The sequence below is a fragment of the Mustela lutreola genome, chromosome 11, assembly GCF_030435805.1.
Source record: "Mustela lutreola isolate mMusLut2 chromosome 11, mMusLut2.pri, whole genome shotgun sequence".
In the NCBI taxonomy this organism is placed as follows: Eukaryota; Metazoa; Chordata; class Mammalia; order Carnivora; family Mustelidae; genus Mustela; species Mustela lutreola.
Genome location: NC_081300.1, coordinates 16989229 through 17009197, shown reverse-complemented (window position 1 = coordinate 17009197; position 19969 = coordinate 16989229). Strand labels below are relative to the sequence as shown.

At 49.2% G+C, this 19969-nt stretch overlaps 1 protein-coding gene across 7 annotated transcripts in view; it reads left to right on the top strand.

Annotated features, from left to right (window-relative positions):
* NEDD4L (NEDD4 like E3 ubiquitin protein ligase) overlaps positions 1 to 19969 on the top strand; it is a 329515-nt gene that overhangs the window by 241804 nt on the left and 67742 nt on the right. For all 7 annotated transcript variants that reach the window (XM_059139231.1, XM_059139230.1, XM_059139232.1 and 4 more), the window contains 4 exons: positions 7932 to 7982; positions 16578 to 16639; positions 16803 to 16905; positions 18576 to 18742. In XM_059139231.1, coding sequence (XP_058995214.1) covers positions 7932 to 7982; positions 16578 to 16639; positions 16803 to 16905; positions 18576 to 18742 — 383 coding nt within the window. The remainder of the gene's footprint in view (positions 1 to 7931; positions 7983 to 16577; positions 16640 to 16802; positions 16906 to 18575; positions 18743 to 19969) is intronic.

Sequence of the window (19969 nt, the reverse complement as noted above, 5' to 3'; positions counted from 1 at the left end):
ACATGATAGGTGAGCCATACATTAGCTTATTAGTCTTTGCAAGTCTTGAAGTTCGTTCCCAGACTGTGGCTGGAGCTCTTCCCCCAGCAGACTTGGAGTCTACTGGCCAGAGACGTGATGGCGGCCAGAGGATGGCCAGTGCGGAAAGGAGACCAACCAGGATCTACCTGGCGTGCCAGAGCTCATGTCAGGGCCGTTTTCATGGAACCTTTATGAAAAGCCAGTTGGTGTCCTGGTGTAAACCTATAGAACCTCTAGTTCAGACTCGCCACTCATTGAAATTCCAAGAGCGAGACCACATTGAGTTTGATGGAGTGTCTTGATGCTTGCTTGAGCACAGTGTGCCATTGGCTAGCTAGGCAGGAAGACGGACTGCTAGCTTCAGATGCGCAGAGATGTGGGAGGAAGAGCTCTCAGCAGGACGCGTGCTAATCAAGCCCAAATCAAACATTGGGCTTCTGGGTACTTAGCTTCCCTTCTCCCCAGTATCCCAATCATTCCTTGACCCTGTTCTGCCTACTAAAGATGTACATTGTGAATTTCTTCAGGGTATGGAGGTCTGTTCTTTGGTAGCTGAGTTGGGAGAGAATCCAAGTGTATCCTCACTTTTTTTTTTTTTTTCATTTATGCATATACTCTGTTTCTTAAATTGCTTGCAAAAAATTTTGATTTTAAAGCTTCTCCAGAGAAATGAGATACTTATCTTGAAAAAATTATTCCAAAATCTTGAAATTCATACAGCTGCAGGATGACACAGCATTTTAAGAAACCGTCCGTGTCCATGGTGTGGCTGGGCAGCTTTGTGGCAGGTGTCGGGTCACTGTGATGCCAGGCTGTGCCCCAATCCCATGGGAGGTGACGGCCTGTGGCCTCTTCCTTCTGCCGAAGACGGGAACAATTGTAGGGGCATATCTGTTCTCCTTGGTCTGTGTCCCTAAGCTTGTCCTGTATGAAGGGAAGGACCTCTCTGCAAACAGGAGTGTGGAGGAGACCTGCGTGTCCGGGTGTCGCACGGTGTGGGTGATGACACGCCGCACCCTGCAGGCAGCCCACTGCTCTTGATGGGACAGCAGCCTGGCCACCACCTCCACCATCTTGTGCATTCGCCTTCTGTCCCTGAAGTCAAGGTCGTCACTGTCCCTGGTGCTGCTTCGTTCGCCGTGACACTGGGTCCTGAGTGTCCTGGTGGACACTGTGGTAAGGACACAGGGTGCCCGTGACTCATCCCTCATTGCACAGTGACCCGGAGAGTCCGGGGGCAGAATGCTTTCGAGCAGGTGCTGAGCCTTCCAGGCACCTGCACGGTCCAGCCCCTCAGGCTGCCTCATCTGGACAGCTTACCCCCCTCAGCCCTCTTCCTCCCCTGGCGTCTTCTCCTCCAGTCACTTCCCCTTCCAGCACTCAGGGGACGTTTCTAAAATGCAGCCCCTGCCAGTCACACCCGCACCCCACCCCGTACCTTCTCTTCCTCCCCCTGCCACACTCTCCCATGAGCCTCAGCCCAGCGCCTCTGCCTACACACCCCTCCCCTGCTACCCCTCTGCCCCCGAGGCCCCCCTGCGAACTCGTCTTCGGGACCCTGCCTAAGATGACCCATGGCAGACGAGTCCCTCCCCCAGTGGTGTTCCTGCGGTGTCTGTGCCTGCGGTATGCAGCGGCAGGTGGGCCATGGGGTCCCGATCGAGGCTTGTCGTGAGCCAGAGATGTGCACCAGTTTCAGAGACGTGGTGAAGAGAATGTAAAAATGCTTCAGTTACATGTCGGAAAGATATTTTGGGTGTGTTGGGACAACTACGATACAGTATTAGAATTGTTCCTGTTTTTTACTTTTAACTCTGACCATTAAGAATTTTTCGAGTTCTCCATGTGGCTCCCATTATGTCTCTGTTTCCCAGGGCTAGTTAGTTTCTCCCTGTAGGGAACAAGGGCACCTTGTCTCTGGAACCTTTAGGATGTCCCATTCTGGGTGTCTAGTCCCCAGAGTTCTTCCCCAGAGTTTCCACGTCTAGAGTTGATCGGACCAGAAGTTCAGATCGCCGAGTGCTCCTCGTGCAGAGAGCTGGGATTTCCGGGCCCTGAAGTCTGCTTCCGTGTGGAGCAGGGAGAGGACCGGACGTTGTTGAGCTGCCGCCACCCACGGAGGAAGGAGAGGACGCTGTGCACCTCTCAGCCCCTTCTTGTTGGGAGTCCCTTTGGGCTCGCACACAAGTGCCGTCTCACAGCCGTTGGGACGGGGCAGGGCTGCGCCTCAATGAAGGCCCGGCCTCTCCGGCTTCAGTCTTCGCCAGCGCTGTGCTGCTGTGCTGTTCGCTCCTTCTATTTCATGTTCTGAATATGGAGCCAAGTGTCCTTTAAAAGGGATAATCTTGGTGCACCTGGGGGGCTCAGTGGGTTAAGCCGCTGCCTTCGTCTCAGGTCATAATCCCAGGGTCCTGGGATCCAGCCCCTGGTTGGGCTCTCTGCTCAGCGGGGAGCCTGCTTCCCCCTCTCTCTCTGCCTGCCTCTCTGCATACTTGTCTGTCGGATAAATAAATAAAATCTTTTTAAAAAGGTGGGGGGGCATAATCTTCCCCATCACACATTCCTCCAGCATGATTAAATTCTGCCCGCCGTCCCAGTGCAATGTCCCAGGAGTCTCTAATGGTCCTGGTCCCGTGGGTTTGCCCCGACTTCTTGCTGACACAGAAGTCTTGTTTGTTGTTGTAAATAAGAGCCGGCGTCTCCAGGACACACCTCGCTGTCCCAGTGAAGGCAGGTCTCGTCCCTCAACTCAGAAAACTGAGTGGCGGAGGGGCGGGCGATGTGAGAGTCGGATGTGTTTCTTTGAAAAAATACCTGAACTTGGTTTGGTTTTGTGTTCTGGGGCCTACCTGGTGAGTTCTGGCGAGAGCACGTGCGTTCAAGGAGCATCCCGTGGTGGCACGTTTGGCTTTTTAGTGGGATGCCACGGGACCGTTTGATGAAGGGACTTCTGGGACCTATTTTTGAAGCCATTTACCTTGATGGCCAGAGGCACGTGGGACTGAAACATTGGATTTTGCAGTGCGTGAGGCGGGTGGAGGCTGGACTCATGCCCTCTGCGGAAGCCACAGCCATTCTGTCCGCGTGGCCAAGGCTGATGTGTGGGGCAGGTGGAGGGAGAAGCAAGCCCGTCTGCCCTTCGTCTTGTGTGCGGTGGCACAGCCGGCTTCACGCTCTGGTGGGGAGTAGACCGCACCCACCACTAAGTGCAGATCGACTCTCCGGTGACTCTCCAGACACGACGCTGTCGAGTTCAGATATTTATAACATTTTGTCTAAAAGTGTCTGTAAAAGGTTCTGAAGCCATTCATTATTTAGATCATTCAGGCCACATACTTCCCAAGTCACTAAAAATAGAACCCGTTTCCCCCATCGACTGAGTTCTGGTGCCGGACGGCGGGCCGCGTGCTTTGGAAGGAAGGGGCAGAGGGGGACGTCGCGTGTAATGGTTCGGTGGGGAAGCAGAGGGAGGGGCTCCTGGGGGCTCAGGCAGCGAAGAGACTGCCTTCGGCTCAGGTCATGATCCCAGGGTCCTGGGATCCAGTCCCACATTGGGCTCTCTGCTCAGCGAAGCCTGCTTCTCCCTCTCTCTGCCTGCCACTCGACCTGCTTGTGCTCTCTCTCTCTCTCTTCCTCTTTCTCTCTGTCAAGTAAATAAATAAAATCTTTTTTAAAAAAAAGCCAAGGATTCTTCTTCTGGCTGGGTGTTAGAGCTGTGATGTGTACCTTAGCCCATAATAGGCAAAAACCTAGTCCTGCTCTCTTTCCTCCCAAATTCTTTTTCTGTAGTTTGTGTTCCGATTCCTCTGTATGTCTCTTCCATTTGTCCTGAGAAATTCTAAATATAATCTTCCTGGAAGTTGCTGCTTAATAATTTCTAAGATAAAACCCCAGGCAGTTGATGTAGTACCGAATGATTTCTGCTTAATGTAGTTTGAGAGGCTTTTCAAGTTTTGATTGTGAGACCAAAAATGGAAATTTAGATCATAACTTAGCACACATTCTCAGATGTATGTAACTGAAACGGTTTTCTTGAATCACTGTGTTCATGTGAGGCACTCCTGTTTTCTGTCTTATTCTCCTGAACTTCTAAAAAATGCTTCTCCTGGGCTGCCAGTGGGATTGCAGCTCCTGTGCCCCGGGTGCAGTCGGTTAAGCGTCAGACTCCAGGTGTCGGCTCAGGTCATGATCTCAAGACCCAGCAGGGAATCTGCTTGAGATTCTCTCTCATTGTCGCTCTCGCTTTCTCTCCAATGAGTAAGTAAATCTTTTAAAAAAAAAACAAACAACAACAACAACCCACCGCCCAGCCGTACTGCGTGCACCCTTCTCTTTCTCCTGGTGCTTTTCTCCCCACACAGTGTTCTCTCCCTTCCGCTCGCATGTGACACGCAGAGTCCCAGCCCTGTTCTCACTGCAGCCTCTGTGGTACTCCTGACGTCACGTTCTTCGATGTGACCTTTAGCTTCTAACCTAAAGACTGAAAGTCTCTGTTGTTTGTGTTCTTTGAGAAGCTGAGTCTCATTTCTTGAGTGAGGGCCACAGAGCCTGGTGTGCGCTTGACGGCCGGCAGCCCAGGCCAGTGTGCGCGGGCAAGTTTGGGAGACGTCCGAGGGCCGTCGTAGGGCTTCACCAGAGCTGTTGTCCTGGTCCCCAGGCTTCAGGTTCCAGTGGCATTCACATGGGTGGCAGCTTCCCTCTCCGTGGCGATGGCACACACTAGTCCCTTTCCTTTTTATTTAAATGGGGAGAGTTATTTTAAGGGGAGGGAAGGAAGGTCTGTAAGATAGTTGATCATCGCCTAGTGGGGACGCTCCCCGGCTGCGTCTGGTATAGTTACTTTACGTTTCCAGTAATGGAATATAGATTTTTGCTGCGCCTTATCTGACACGTTTCAGGGCTCCATTTGGCCTTGTCATTACGTTGGAAAATAATTTGGCGGCTTGTCAGAAGGGAACATTTGTAACCGTGTTAGTAACCGGCACATGTTCAGCCTCGAGAATAGCAGGACAGGTCATGAAGGCTGGGACGGTCAGCAGTTACTTAACACGTTACCGTAGGCACAAGGAATGCCCGTGTTCACTGTACGCGCTGAGACCCGTTTGGCTTTATACACTCTTGGAGGTGACTTGCTGCTGGAGGGAGATACCTCATAGTAGAAATGAGGAAATCGATGAATGTATTTTCATAACATTGGTGTAAAATGCCATCCTGTGGCAGCAGGGACGTCAGGAAGCTGTGCTGGCTTTAACGTTGTCGGAGCGGGGCCCATGGGTGGGGGTCCTGCCAGAGCAGCCCTACCTGGGTGTCCTTGACATGCCCTTGCTTCTCAGCTTGCCATAAAGACCACCAGTAGGCTCTCTGAACCCCTCCTAGCTATCTTCGGTGGAACTGAAGACGTGTTAGAAAATTGGTGTGTTGTCATTAACCTAAACGCTTTATATTTCCTGCAGTTTCTGTGGTTCTGGCAGCAGTGGGCTGGTTTGAAAACGTAGATCTCCCCACACATTCTGTTTGGTGAAACCTTCGTGTAAGCCAGTTTCTTTTAACCTGGTGCTGTTCCGTACTTTTATTTTATGTTCCGCCTGTTTTCTTTAAAATCTGGTCTTTCTGCGGTCACCCTTGGGGCAAACCAGAGAGAGAGCCTTCGGTCTGCTCAGTGGGCGAGGTTGCTTCATCTTCGGCTATTTTAGAAACAGTGTGTTCTGTTGAGTGAGAAGACCTGTTCATGTCCAAGTGCAGCTGCTGAACCTGACCTCAGGCATGCCAGGGGTTCAGTTACCTGCCCGCCTGAGGAAAGCAGAGTCCGGACTGGAGACACTGTGACAGAGAATGCCCCACATGGGCATTTTCGTAGGACTCCACCCAGCCCTGTCACACTGCTCTCATCACAGTCCCTTCCCGTCCATGTCATACTGAGCCAGTGTCCCAGGGAGAAGCCCAGAGCTGGTACACAGCCATGCCTTCCCGCTGGTTACTGAGCCATAGGATGGAGTACTCATTTGTAGCCCAGACTCTAGAACCAGCCCGCCCAAACAGGGCTACCTTGGAGAGGTCCCACACCTCTCTGGTCTCTAGGTTCTGTGAAATGAGCACCATCGTAGTGCCCACCTCTTACAGATGAAGTGAGACTAAGTGGCCCGAGCACAGCACCTGCTTCACCCCTGTAGCCCTATAGTGGCAGGTGCCCGGGTCAGAACTCTGACAACCTCTCCCCAGCAGCAGAACGTGGGTAGTGGGTGTTTTGTAAGTTTTTATTAAGATACATTGAGGTTAATAACTGAGGAGTAGCATTTCAGAGATGGGAGAGTATGGAACTCCTTTAGGTAATAAGCCCATCTTCTTCTGATATGTTTTTCCTTCATTGGGGGCAGCAGGGGACGGGGGCAGGTGGCAGTACCACTAGTTACGTAGAGTCCAACTTACTGTTCATAGTCAGCACACCTCTGGTTTTTGATCATGGAGTTAACTACTATCCCCACTAGCTACATTAAATCAGTCAAATGGAAAGTGGGAATGCCCCCCATCACTTTGGCTGGTGAAGATGTCTGCCTTTTCTGGACCTTCTGCTGACAGCTGCTGTTTCAGATCTACAGCATTAATCGGCACCTGTAGCTTCGTGTTAGATGCGGTACCTCCATGGTGGGTTTTAGCAGGTGCAACCAGGAAAATAAAAGGAAGGAGAATCCCGTCGGGAGGATTGAGGCTAGTCTCATGCTTCTTGTACACCCGGCCATTGGTAGCTGATTTTTCATTGTCCTCAGTGCATCACTGAGAGGAGGCAGGTAGCTTTCTAGCTAATAGGATTTTTTTAACTACCTAAAAGGCAGTCCTGCCTAAAAGGCAGCAGATCATTCCAGTGAATCTCATTCGTATTTCCCAGATGCTGCTTTATAAATGCAAGAAGAGAGGTTTTTCAAGTACATTTAAAAAGTAGTTTGTGTAAATTAGAGAATTCCTCAGTAAATCAGGGACAAGTGAAAATAAGAGCCCAGGATTTGGGGTTAGGAGATCTGGATTCTCTCTTGAGCTTTCAGGCTGGCTGTGGGACAGGTCGGATCACAGAACTTCCCGAGCTTTTAGGGATTTGAATGTGGTAGAAGTAACTATGTGTGTTTATGTAAGGGTAACAGACTTACACCCTGGGGTCACCTGAGTGTCAGAAGCTCTGACACAGGCACCCTGCAGCAGGGCGTAGAGGCAGCAAGACCTGTCGGATGCCCTTTGGTCCAGGCCGGTGACCCCAGAAATCTGAGTTACGACTTCCCAGGGGACTCCCAGAGTCTGGAAGAGGACTTGTGAGTTCCTTCAAGTGAATGTCATCCAAGTCTCAAGTCAGAAAGATCTATTCTGTGTGGTAGCTCAGAGGCAGGAACAAGTATGTTTCACCCAGAAATTAACCAGCAAACTAATCCATGAACTTGGATTCCAAAGTAGTGTACTTATAAGATTGAAAGTTTGAGAGCCCCCCCTTTTTTTTGGTGAGAAGTAATTTCTAAGATTTATTAATCACTAGATTCCTTCACTTGCCCTGGACTCTCAGCTCTCAGGAAGCTCTTTACAGCACCTAATAAACACTAGGGCGTTCCCAACATTCCATTACTGTCTTCCCTATAAAGTGGGCCACCTGCAACCCCAAGCCCTGTGTGGTCCTGAGTGTCCCTTCCCTTACTGAAGGCATGCTCCCCTGTTCCAAGACTTGATTTGTTTCCATTCACTTGGGTAGCAGCCACCCTCCAGGGCTGCCAACTGTCACCACACAACACTGTGACAATATCCGGGACTTAGGTGGCGTCTTTCATCCGTGACTTACGCAGAAACGTCATATTAAAGAAACACTAAACATTTTTAAGATTATTGATACTCAGTGGAGAGATGGGGACACTGACTCTTTGCTTTCTTCTCCACAGACACGGGACGACTTCCTGGGACAGGTGGACATACCTCTCAGTCATCTCCCGGTAAGGACCGTCAGCCTGTTTCGTGGGGCCAGTTTCAGGAGCAGTGCTTTCCGATTGTTTCCGGTTGGGTGTATTTCAGAGCAGTATTTCCTCAAGACGGCTTCAGAGCAGGCTGAAACGTAGAGCATGTGCTCAGGCCCCTGTCCCTTTCTAGAAAGTGGTCCTTTCGGGGGGACAGGAGAGAGCTTAATTATGAAAATCCGGCGTCTCTAAATCATCCACCTATCCCTGTCTGCATCACCAGCCACCGCCTCTTCTGGCCTTCCTTTTGTCACATCATGGAGCAGCTCCCTTTCTCCGTCACACCCTCCTCCTCTGCATGGAATATCTTTACTTTCAGATTCATCCTTCGGGTCTGATCAGACATTCATTCCCATTGTCTAGAATTACACGTGTGTTTTTTTCGGGTTACAGCCATACAAGCGAATGCTTCCCAGATTCGGGTGTGTGGCTTTGCTCGGGTAGCATGGAGCCACAAGTGACAAGTTCACTCACTGTTCTCAGTGAACTTGTCAGCTGCAAGCACCCATTCCAACTTGAGAAGTTACCCTGAGTTAGCGGACAAGGTGTTGCTACTGTTCCTACCTGCTCATATGAGTAGCAGAGTTTGGGGGGCTTTTGACCAATAACTGGGCAAAAGGTGTCTTCCGCGTGCCCCAGAGGCAGTATAGGGAGGAGGGGAGACAGGACTCGGAGGCCTTGGTGGAAGGCAGATCAGCTCGGGGTTTTCACTTTGTCCTATTTCCCATCCTGGCCCTTCTTCCTCTGGGCATCACAAAGTGACTCAAGTAGCGTCACCTAGGGGATGGTGAGTCCACCGCTTCTGCCTTTCAAGGGCATTTTATTAATTTTTTTAATGCTTCATGTGAGCGAATAGCTGAAGTAGTCTATAAACTAAAATGACTTAAACCACCTCGGGGAAGTCTGCCGCTGTGCTGAAATCATGGCTCTTACCGTATCTTACGTACCAAGGATGACTGTTGTCTTTCCCAGGAAGCTCAGATGTGTTGTGAAGGCATGGGATAGCGAGCAGCGGGTTCTTGCTTACTCAGGGGAGCTGTTAAGGAAGAAAGGTTTCCAGCACATTCCCTTCCAAAAAATCGGAAGCAAAACTGATACCATTAAAATATTTTTGTTTCTGTCTAAAAACCCGAAGTTCCAAGGTACGCATGGAGGGAGACTGTGTGTGCGCGAGACCGGCTCCATGAGCCGTCAGAAACCTCGTTGTCCTTCTAGAGCCCCGTTGAGCGGATATGGAAGTCCCAGTGTTGGCGACACACAGCTCCGTGTCCATGGGTCTTCTGTTTCTGCTCTTCAGGTCGAAGCTGTCATCTCACATTTTGAGGCAGTGGGGGTTGGTCAGTTCTTTTGTGGGTCTCCCTAACCAGCCGCCCTTTTCCCGGACATAAAAACCGACTCTCGGTCAAGGCAGATGATGTACTAATAGTCTCTGAGAGGCGCGAGTGGGATCTGTCAGGCAGCCTGCTCCGACAGTCCCGGGTTTGAGCGAGTGAGTGCACGTTGGTTTTGAAAGGTTGGGCGGAAGGCGCACCTGGGTGGCTCAGTGGGTTAGAGCCTCTGCCTTGGGCTCAGTTCGTGATTTCAGGGTCCTGCGATTGAGGCCCGCATCAGGCTCTGCTCAGCTCTGCTTCCCTTCCTCTCTCTCTGCCTGCTTCTGATATGTCAAATAAATAAATAAAATAAAATCTTTTTTAAAAAAAAGAAAGGTTGGGCAGGACTCACAGAGAACAGAGCAGTGTTGCTCTCCAGAGACAGAGGCTGTAGAGTTGGAACAGTGCCGCTTCGGGTTCGGGTGGAGGCAAGAGTGAGCTTTCAGCGGAGGAAGCGGTGATGGGGCTGGAAGCTGGAGTAGAAAGCGGCCAGTGAAAGGAAGTAGCTGGTGAGTGCCTGGAGGGAACTGAGAACTTCAGCGAGGGAGCGCCCTGCCTCACACCTGCCCGACCATGACCTTGTGTGGAGTGCAGCAGTCTCCGGACTGACGGACTGACGATGGGCTGGCTTTCTGAGCCACCGAAGTCCGGGAAGTGGGCCACAGAGGAAGCAGGAGTGGACCGAGGGTGCACCTTCGCCTTCCACGTGGCGGTGGAGACGCAGCGAGCGTATTCTGAGTGGACGCAGCGTTTTGGGCTCCGGATTTGAGGGGCTGCCGTGTGGAAGGTTGATGGTACGTGAGGGGAGCTCATGGGAAAATCACACAGTGTCCTTACATTTTGGGGAACACAAGTGTGGCCGGGAGAAACAGATGTCAGCATTTGATTGTGTTTTGTAGAGTCAGAGGTGGTCGCTCTTGATAGCTACATGACCATCGTCGAGGCAGATCATTTATGGCCTAGAGAGGCAGTTTTTGTCCACATCATCAAAGTTTAGGTAAAAGAGATTAGGAAAATTGTCTCCTTAGCAGTGAGGAAGGACAGGGAGTGCAGTAACGTAGTACCGTGGTGGTGAATTTGCCGTTCCTGAGCCAGGCGAGTCTTTTTGAGGTTGGGGGTGTCTGGGCTTTGATTATTAACCTCATGCAGCCCCGTGAGCTGAGGGAGCTGGCGCTCCTCCACAGCTGTTTGCTCTCGGACGTGATCCAGGGTCCGCGGGGGGTGGGGGGGGTGTCCAGGCAAGCAGCTTCCTCCACCCCCACCCCCCTGCAGCCCGGCGTTGTCAGTCGTGACAGCAGCCACGTGCGCTAGCTGAGCCTTTGAAATGAAGCCGATATGGCTACGGAGCTGAATTTATAATATTTGTTTCAGTTTATCATTCATTTATCATTATTTCAGGTTAATTAATTAAAATTTAAATTTAAAAACTTTGCCACATGTGGCAAATGGCACCATATTGAATGGCACATGGGAGGGTGCAACCCAGCGCCCTGCCCTGGCTTGGGTAAAAAGCACGATTCTGGATTGCCCTTTTCTCAGATAATAATTCCAGCTGTTAGAGGGGTGCCCAAACCCCCACTGGTTTTACGTAGTGATTTATCATTTGTTTTTTTACCCCCTACCTGAGGCTTTTTTTTTTTTTTTTTTTTAACTCTACAAGTCAGATATACTAAGAAAATTTAATTTAGGTCATAATAAAAAGCCCAGATGTTTGAAATTATAGAAACTTAAAAAATATTTTTTTGCTATTATTTGAAATCCATATTAACAAAATACCTAATTGCATTTGCATTCATGTGCATGTGTGCGGACAGGCACACTTATTTTAAGGCATTTTATTTTATGACTTTTTTTTTTTAAGATTTTATTTATTTATTTGACATACAGAGATCACAAGTAGAGAGGCAGGCAGAGAGAGAGAGGAGGAAGCAGGCTCCCTGCTCAGGAGAGAGCCCCATGCGGGGCTCGATCCCATGACCCTGAGATCATGACCTGAGCCACCCAGGGGCCCCTATTTTAGGACATTTTAAACCAAGAATGAGGCATTATCTTATTGCCACAAGATAGCATGAACTTTTATTTCTTTTAAAAATAAATCCTCCCTGTCTTGATTCTGGTCTAAGAGATTGCCTTAATTTAAATGAAGCCCTTTTCTAAGTCAGGAGCTTCATGGAGAAGATCCAGGACAGCAGAACTAAACTCAGTGTAATCTCTTGTGATTATTAACATTATTTTTGATAATTTAAATCCTATTTTATGTTTCGTGTATGTTTGAAAAATAACTATTTTAGGCCTAGCAATTGATTTGAGTCCACTGAAGAACCTTCATTCCTTGATGAAATTCTAGAGGCGTGTTGGCTCTGTTGGCGAGGGGATATTGGTGTTGCCGTGTACAACCTTTTAGGATCTTAGGAGTAGCTTGCCTAAGCTGTCTATACTAGGCAGCTCTCATTTGACCGACACCGCTTCCCCACCCCGCCCCCCCGGAAGTCTGGAGGGTCAGAGCGACCCTTCCACTGGCGCCCGTGGGAAGTCACAAACACCTCAGCATCTTGGACCTTGTACACGAGGGTCCTCCCTGGACCCCTGCCTGGCATCAGGTCCCTGGACTGTGGCCTCGCTGGACCCTGTGGGCTGGTGCGAGGGGCTGAGTTGGCATTCTGCCAGGGTGGCAAGTGACGGAGGCACTCGAGAGAGGCAGGGCGGCAAGGCGCACCCCGCGGGCCAGTGTCACCACCTCAGTTCACCACCACAGTGGCCAGAGGAGGCCTGTGTCAGCTCTGTCCTTGTCCCCTAACCAGGAAAGAGGAAGGGTTGTTCATCTGGAAGGAAGTAACCTTGTTTCCCGTTCCGATGGTGGAACCCTCCGTGCTTCATACCCCTCAGATGCTCCCGGAGGGGGAAGCAAGTCCTTTTGGACCTGGGATTTACTTTTCATCCTTCCTCAGCCCTTAGAGTCCAGCTTTATTCCTGGAAGAAAACATGGAAAGGAAACAGGACACGGGAGCTCGGGACGGGAGGGACGTCTATGTCCTTTGCTCCCATTCTAGATGAGCCACTCATCTTTCATACTTCTTGTCCGTTTTACTTACTTTTGAGGGCAGGAGTGAGGAAGAGGAGCGGGGCGACAGGAGAGGGTTAGATGAGGTAGGTGAATCTGAGAATTCAGAAAACATCAGTTCATGTTCACGGGAGTCTCCAAAGGTCAGGCTTTAAAAGATCTCCAGAATTGTTGGTCCAGACCTGGGGGATGGGCGAGTCGCCTTGGTGACCTTAATAAGGTAGTAATCCTTTTCACCTGTAAAAGGAGGGCGGGTGCGGAGAGGACCCCGGGTGTCCATCCTGCTCTGGGAGGCCACATCATCACTGCCCCATGGCTCAGTGAGCAGAGGCACAGATCACCAAGATAACATGCGCGTCACCGGGGAGACTCAGGCCGCAGGGCTCGCTGGAGGCGTGCAGAGGCGGGGAGACTCAGTAATTTAGGAAGGTTCCCCTCCCAGCCTGACATCTGGATGGCAGGGTCATACAAACAAACAAGTTTGTTTGTTCCCACACGGGGGGCGGGGAGGGGGGTGCGCTTGGGTCAGCTCAGCTGTAACCCGGCTGCGAGGCCTGATTGCGCTTCAGCTACGGTTTTTCCATCTGCTTCTGAACTGCGGTGTCATGGTCTTGAAAAAGTTCATGACTTTCATGTTCACGTTTTATGACTTCAAGTTTTATGACTTGCCTTTACTAGTTACTTAAAGGCAAAATAGCTCCGAGGCTGGTACTCACAGCAGAAGGACATCTTCTGGCAGGTGCTTCCCTCTTTCACTTCTGCGATTTTCCTGGACTTTTCCTTGCGTCGTGCCTCTCCTGTCCTTTGAGCCCCCAGTCCCCCCCCACCCCACTCCATTCAGCTACGAAATCTCTTGTCCATGGGAAACAGGCCCGGGTGGAGAGAGCTCTTCTAGAACATCGGTTTCTCCTGTTGTCGTCAGGTGCTCCTCGGAGCTCTCAGGGTAGCGTTTGGATTTCAGTTCTCTAGAGCGAAGCGCGGTCACAGTGGTGGCGTTGTTTCGGGTGCCTTCGCCGTACTTGGACCTAACTCCGATGATGAGCACCTCTTTTTTTTTACAGCCGGTCGCAGGGTAATGGTTCCTTCTCGTGTGTGTAGAATTCAGTGTCCCAGAGCATAGAGGGGCCGGACACCAGTTGTCCACACCCTGCGTTTGACAGAGGAGGTTACCTGCGCCCAGACAGGGAGGTGACTCGCCAGTGATAGTAGGTTGGCGGCGCTGCTCGGCCACACCCTGCGTCTGCAGCCTGGATCTGTGAGGTAGTCAGGGTTCTGGGGATGCGCGAAGGGGGGTCTAGTGTCAGGCGTGTGTGCTGTTGGTGGTTGCATTCTGGTTTGTCATCTAGGGTCCCAGGAAGTCTGCTTGCTTGCATTTGCCCACAGAGCTGTTCTCGCAGTGATGGCGATTCTTCAAGGTGGAAGTGCTGTCTGTCCAAAAGGTGTTCTTGGGAACGTGCGGTGCCCCGGAACAGGAGGCAGCTGTGTGTTGGAGATGGTTTCTAACCACTGCTGTCCTGGGAATCTCCACGGGGCTTTTTTCCAGCCAGTAGGATCTGGTAGGACCCTGAGTAATGCCAGAAAGAGTCCTGTCACTCTTAAGGCGGTCACCATCTTGTTCGCATGCAAGTATTTCCATGGAGGTGAATTTTCATTTTTTTTTTTAAAGATCTTATTTATTTATTGGAGAGAGGAAGAGAGAGCATGAGAGGGGAGAAGGTCAGAGGGAGAAGCAGACTCCCCACGGAGCTGGGAGCCCAGTATGGGGCTCGATGCTGGGACTCCGGGATCATGACCTGAGCTCAAGGCAGTGGCTTAACCTACAGAGCCACCGAGGCGCCCTGAATTTTCATTATCTAATGCCCTGCCTTTTATTGGAGAACATGGAGGTGACAGTATTCACAGGTGACAGGAGAATGAGAATTAGCTGCTGGGGACAAATGGCCAGCGTGTGTGAAGTGTGCTGGGCACCCTTGCAAGGACTTCATCAAACCGACTCAGTTGCTTGATTCATAACAACTCTGAGATCCTGTTACGGCCCCAGTTTTTAGATGAGGTCACTGAAGCACAGAGTGGTAAGGGACTTGCCCTTGGCCGCATGGCTCTGCCAGTAACGAGGCCAGGACACAGACCCAGGAAGTCTGCCTCTTATCTGGGTGGTGTTGGGCATTTGAACTATGGAGTTCTGTGGACAGGGTCACTTTCAGGGGAGTCTCTGCAAGCTCTGTGCTTTCCTCTGCTCACTGGCTCTTGTGCTCTCTGCTGACCCCAGACCCCCTCATGCCTGCTAAGGATCCTGTAGTTTGGTTCGTGCAGGATCTTGTAGCCAATTTTCCCAGCTTGAGCTATCCTTCCTGCCGGTGGTCCACCTGTCCACACTTGCCCGTTCATCTCCACGTGGACCGCACATCCCCGGACCATTTTGATCCGCAAGTTGAGAATCAGCCCCTGCCCTCCACCCCAGGTCCCACGGAATGTGATCTCTCCACATGGGTGAATCTGTTCCACCTTAATTTTAAGTTATTCATTGCTACCACGGTCCCTGTTACACATCCTTGTTACTCTCCGGGCAGGCACCAGGTGGTAGCCACACGTCTTTCCATGGGTATTGTTCTAAAACTAGTTGTGGTTAAATAAATGAGAAAAGGAAGAAATGCAGTAGTATTCTGATTAATAGGTTTTCCATAAGAAGTGGTACATATTTGGAAACCCTTTTCTTTAGAAAATGTTTCCACAATGTCTAGCAGGACCACCTTAAAGTGGACCGCCCAGAGAGTATAATTGACTTTCTTCAGCAACAGTGACTTTTCATGGCTTTGATCAGATGAACCAGTCAGCTGCTCATACAAGTGCCTGCTTCATGCCAGGCAGTGTTTCTGCCACCAGCGATTTACTGGTGAGCAAATCCAGGTCTCCGATCTCATGAGCTTAATTCTGAGAGTGATAGATGACAAATTAGTAAATAAGTGAATAAGATAATTTCAGAGGGCACAAGGGGGGAAGGTAACCGGGATGCTCTGATAGAGGGTGGTAAGGGGAGCAGGTGGTGGCAGTTAGGATGCAGTGTCTGCGCATATGACCGGGGATCTCACACCTGGGTTCCGGAGTGGAGCCCGCTGAGGCCATTTGGAGGCAGAGCTATCCAGCAGAAGGACCAAAGGCAGGATCGGACATGATGTGCACCAGGAGAGATGAGGCCAGGATCCTTGGAGCAAGGGGCAAATGGACAGGCTGGTTCACAGTGACGTTACAAGTAGTTAAGAGCCAGGTTATGTTTAATCTTGTAGGACATACAGGAGAGAATGTTCAGTTTATTGTAAGCAGAGTGGAAAGCGATTAGAGTTTATTGTAGGGAATGACAAGGTATTTCGGGTATAAATATATACATGCATCCCTCCGATACAAATCAGTACATCATGATACCATGGTTTGTCTCTTTCACTACAAAAGTAAATATTTTACCTTATTTTAAAGAGCCTAGGCATTTGAGGCTTTGCTACATACAGTATTTAAAAATTAATGAAATAATAACATTTATTTTTCCAACTTCCATCTTGCTCTGACCAGTGAATTCGGCACAGTGAATACTGATTTCTTTAAAAAATATCACAGTTACCTTTCCTAGCTTCATGAAAGACGCACCAGCAAGAGGCTGATTAACGGTGCTATCTCGAATGGTCTCCATGGAGCGGATAGTCTTAATCAGTTATCTTGGGCTAATGATATGATATTCCAGTGTTAAATGTAAAGCAACATTGCCTTCACAGGCATATTTTCCTGTTAATTCCATTTTTAGGTTTCTTGGATCACAGGGACAGGAAGACATCAGTGACCACTGGTTCTCCAGAATTAACGAGCATTGAGATGGAGGCCTGCACCCTGTGGTTAGAAATTAGACTTGGCAGTGACGACTGTAATTTTGTCATTTGTCTAAGGCTGGGGTTGGCTCCTAAAAATGGGTGTTGATAGTGACATCTAGTGGATCTTGGGTAAAGTTTTGTGACCTATAAAATAATTCACCGTCAACTACTGGGTGAGGAACCAACTCCGTTTTTACCTTCCTATGTTCTAAAACACCGGCGTGTGTTCTCTGTGACCCAGAGAACAGTATCAAGAGTTTTGAAATCTTACTCTTTCTTCCTATAGACAGAAGATCCAACCATGGAGCGACCCTATACGTTTAAGGATTTTCTCCTTAGACCAAGAAGGTGAGGCTTCGGGGTGCAGGTGTCCTTCGTGCTTCGGTCATTGGTTTTCTCTGAGGAAGACTTCGCATTCTTTTCGTTTTGTGTCTTTTTTTAAAAGTCATCATAAATACGAAAGATGTAACCAAGTCATGTCCTTTATAACCAATTCTCTTCCGTTACGCAGTCATAAATCTCGAGTTAAGGGATTTTTACGATTGAAAATGGCCTATATGCCGAAAAACGGAGGTCAGGATGAGGAAAACAGTGAGCAGAGAGATGACATGGAGGTAAGTTGCAGAGCTGCAGGCCTTCCTCTGTTTTCTTTGCCCAAGATCGTGTAATATTTCATGTAAGACTTTATAATTTAAGGAAATAAAACTGGATAAAACTTAACTATAGAAAAACATACCTGGGTCTTTGAATCTGTGATCCTCTACTGATGTTGTTGGCTGCACTTAAAAATAAATAAATTTAAAAAATAAACTTCTCATTTTATGTCACAGCACTCATAATTGAGGAGGCTTCTCTTGACAAAATGCTGTGCCCACATTTTGTGGCCAGCCCCTAGCCTGTGTGAAACTCGGCTCACCCTATCTCATGCTCTTATTTCTTTGGACTTGAGCTCGTTGTCAATTTCCTGAGTGCTTGGAATTGCTTCAAAGCGGATGAAATGATTTAGAAAAGCTCTTCCAAGTTCCTTATGCGTTTGGCCCACAGGTGATGCATTAGGAAAGCTCTCCTCTAGATAAGCCATTTTGGAAGTGGCCGTCCAGAGGAATTTTTCTTGCCTCCTGGCGTGGCTAGCTGCCTTTCATAACTCCCTGGTCCCATGCCTAGATCGCGGGGCCTGCCTTCCCCGTGCATGCTTCAGACAGTGCTGTTGCATTAGACAGATTTTCCTGTTGTTCTGAAAATGTGCATGTAACGGGGCCTCTCTGGGGCTTACTTGCACATCTGTTTGCAGCTGTGGCATATACGTGATATGTGAATTATGTGTTACGGGCACGTTATCAGAACCCTCTCCAGGCCAAGTGGTCACATTTCTGGGCCGTGTTTGACTTGTGCATGTGCTCTCTATGGGGAGGAGTGAAGCGGGTGGTGGGCATGGACGTATGAACGTTAAGATTTCATGAGCACATCGGCCGATTTTTATCTCAAATCCGGGGAATTTTTTACACTCTTGTAGCTTTCCAACTGCACTAACCCGTGAATGAGTTTAATTTTCCAGTGACTTTACTAGGGGATGTTAGGAGGGAATACTTAATGCCTAAAATATGTGTTGCAAAAATGTAACTCATGACTCTGGTACCATGAAGCCTGTCGATGGGGCAAGCAGCAAGGGGGGAGGGCCTCAGTGGAAAGCTGCTCCTGGGCTTCTGCTCTCGTGCTCATACTCAATGCAGAGTGGGAGCCTTCCAGGCTTCTGGAGTTGGTCATGGTGCCATCCTGCCTGGGGAGTGATAGAGCCTGGGCCTCCTGGCCCCCTGGCTCCCTGTGCAGTGATCTCTGGTGGAGCACACACGTGGTACGGCTCATCGCCCCGGCTCCCTCTTACCTTATGGGGGCGTCAAAAAGACAGCAGTGGTAACGTGACCCATGTCCCTGGCATGGTTCTGCACAGCCCTGTGGAGGCCTTCAGATCAGAGTAAACCCATCTGCGGAAAGAACATACGGGAATCAACACACTGTGTATGTATTCAAAGCTGTGTTGCTCTGTACTGTGCGGTCACTTTCAAAGGCAGCACAATTAATTGGTCATTGCTCAGAATTATTTTTTGAGACTCTTCTAGAATTGATTCCCCCCCCCTTTTTGAGACGGTCTTCGCATGTGGCTCATGAAGCCACTGAACAAGCCAGAGTGCCAAGGAGCAAGGAAGGGCCCAGAGCACCCTATGATTGTTTCTCCTCACGTCCACGGGGCCCACTTCAACGATCTTCATTTGCTTTTATTCCACAGCATGGCTGGGAGGTCGTGGACTCCAATGACTCGGCCTCTCAGCACCAGGAGGAGCTCCCTCCCCCGCCACTGCCCCCCGGCTGGGAAGAGAAGGTGGACAATCTCGGTCGGACCTACTATGTCAACCACAACAACCGGACCACTCAGTGGCACCGACCAAGCCTGATGTGAGTACCGTCCCGTGGACGGGAACTGGGTCAGAGGCGGGAGCGAGGTAGCTCCTTGGGGCAAGTAGAGTGATTAGTCTTGGATCAGAGAAAGTGTGTGGTCTTACCGGGAGCCCGTCAGAATTCACTTGTGCTAGAGAAGCACCTCTTGCCTTTGTTTCGTGTTCACCTGTTCTGAGTATGAACTAGTTCATTTTGCATGTGTTTTTATGTAGGCTCGTGAAATAGAGGTTATTTTTCCTAAGTGTATCTTAAAGGTGGTGGCGCTTTCACTTCCCTCGCACTCCTCTTCCTTTCCTGACTAACCCACGATGGAAAACAGCAGGCAGATAGGCTGTGCGATTTTCTCTGAAGTTTTTGGATTTTTACTCCCTTTAATTATTTGATTTGGAACACAAATTTCGGAAATTTGTAAATCACCCTCTTGATCTCACTAGACACTTTCGGGAGGGTTGCTAGCTCAGAGTTAGTCATTACTGTTTATTCTGTTCCCTCACCAGCCTCTGGGATGTAGTGAATTGATTACTGTTTTGTTCACATAGCAATATCGTATTTGAAGGTAGAAAATAAACACTAGTTAAACCTTAGCTGCATTAAAAAAGGATTTGAAGAAGCTTGCTTTTAAATCATGGTATACAGCAAGACCAAAAACTGTTACTGTACAATAAAAAGCAAAGCAAAATATTAAAGAAAGGAAAAGGAAAAACTTATCTTTGAAGATTTGAGCTCCCTAGCAGCCAAGACAAGGAGGGTAATTATCAATGAGTTATATAATTTTAAATATATAATAAAAACAAGTATATTAAGTGACATCATTCTCTCTTTAACCCAGACTCTGAAATAAATTTGCTCATGATGGTTTTTAAACAACTGTATTAGCCGTGTGATGGGTGGTGGTGTCAGTAAGCCTCTTACCTTTAGATGTTCCAGAGAGATTCTGCTTATGACCCCACGTGGGTTGGGAAGGTAGCCAAGAAGTCTGGTCCAGGTTTCGTTTAAGTTGTAGATGAATCCAGTCCTTCCTGAGCCCCCAGGTGGGTTCCTGTGCAGATCAGTTGTCTTGGGTCAGCCCTCGACCAGCTCCTCATTCACAGGACAGTGTCCGCATCCGAACAGCCAAATGGTGAGCTCTTCTTCTGTTGTGATTTTTTTTTTCCCATAGAAATACGAGTGGAAATGGTTTAGCTAATTCTTTCCTTTTTATTTTTTACTATTTCCCTTGGCTCA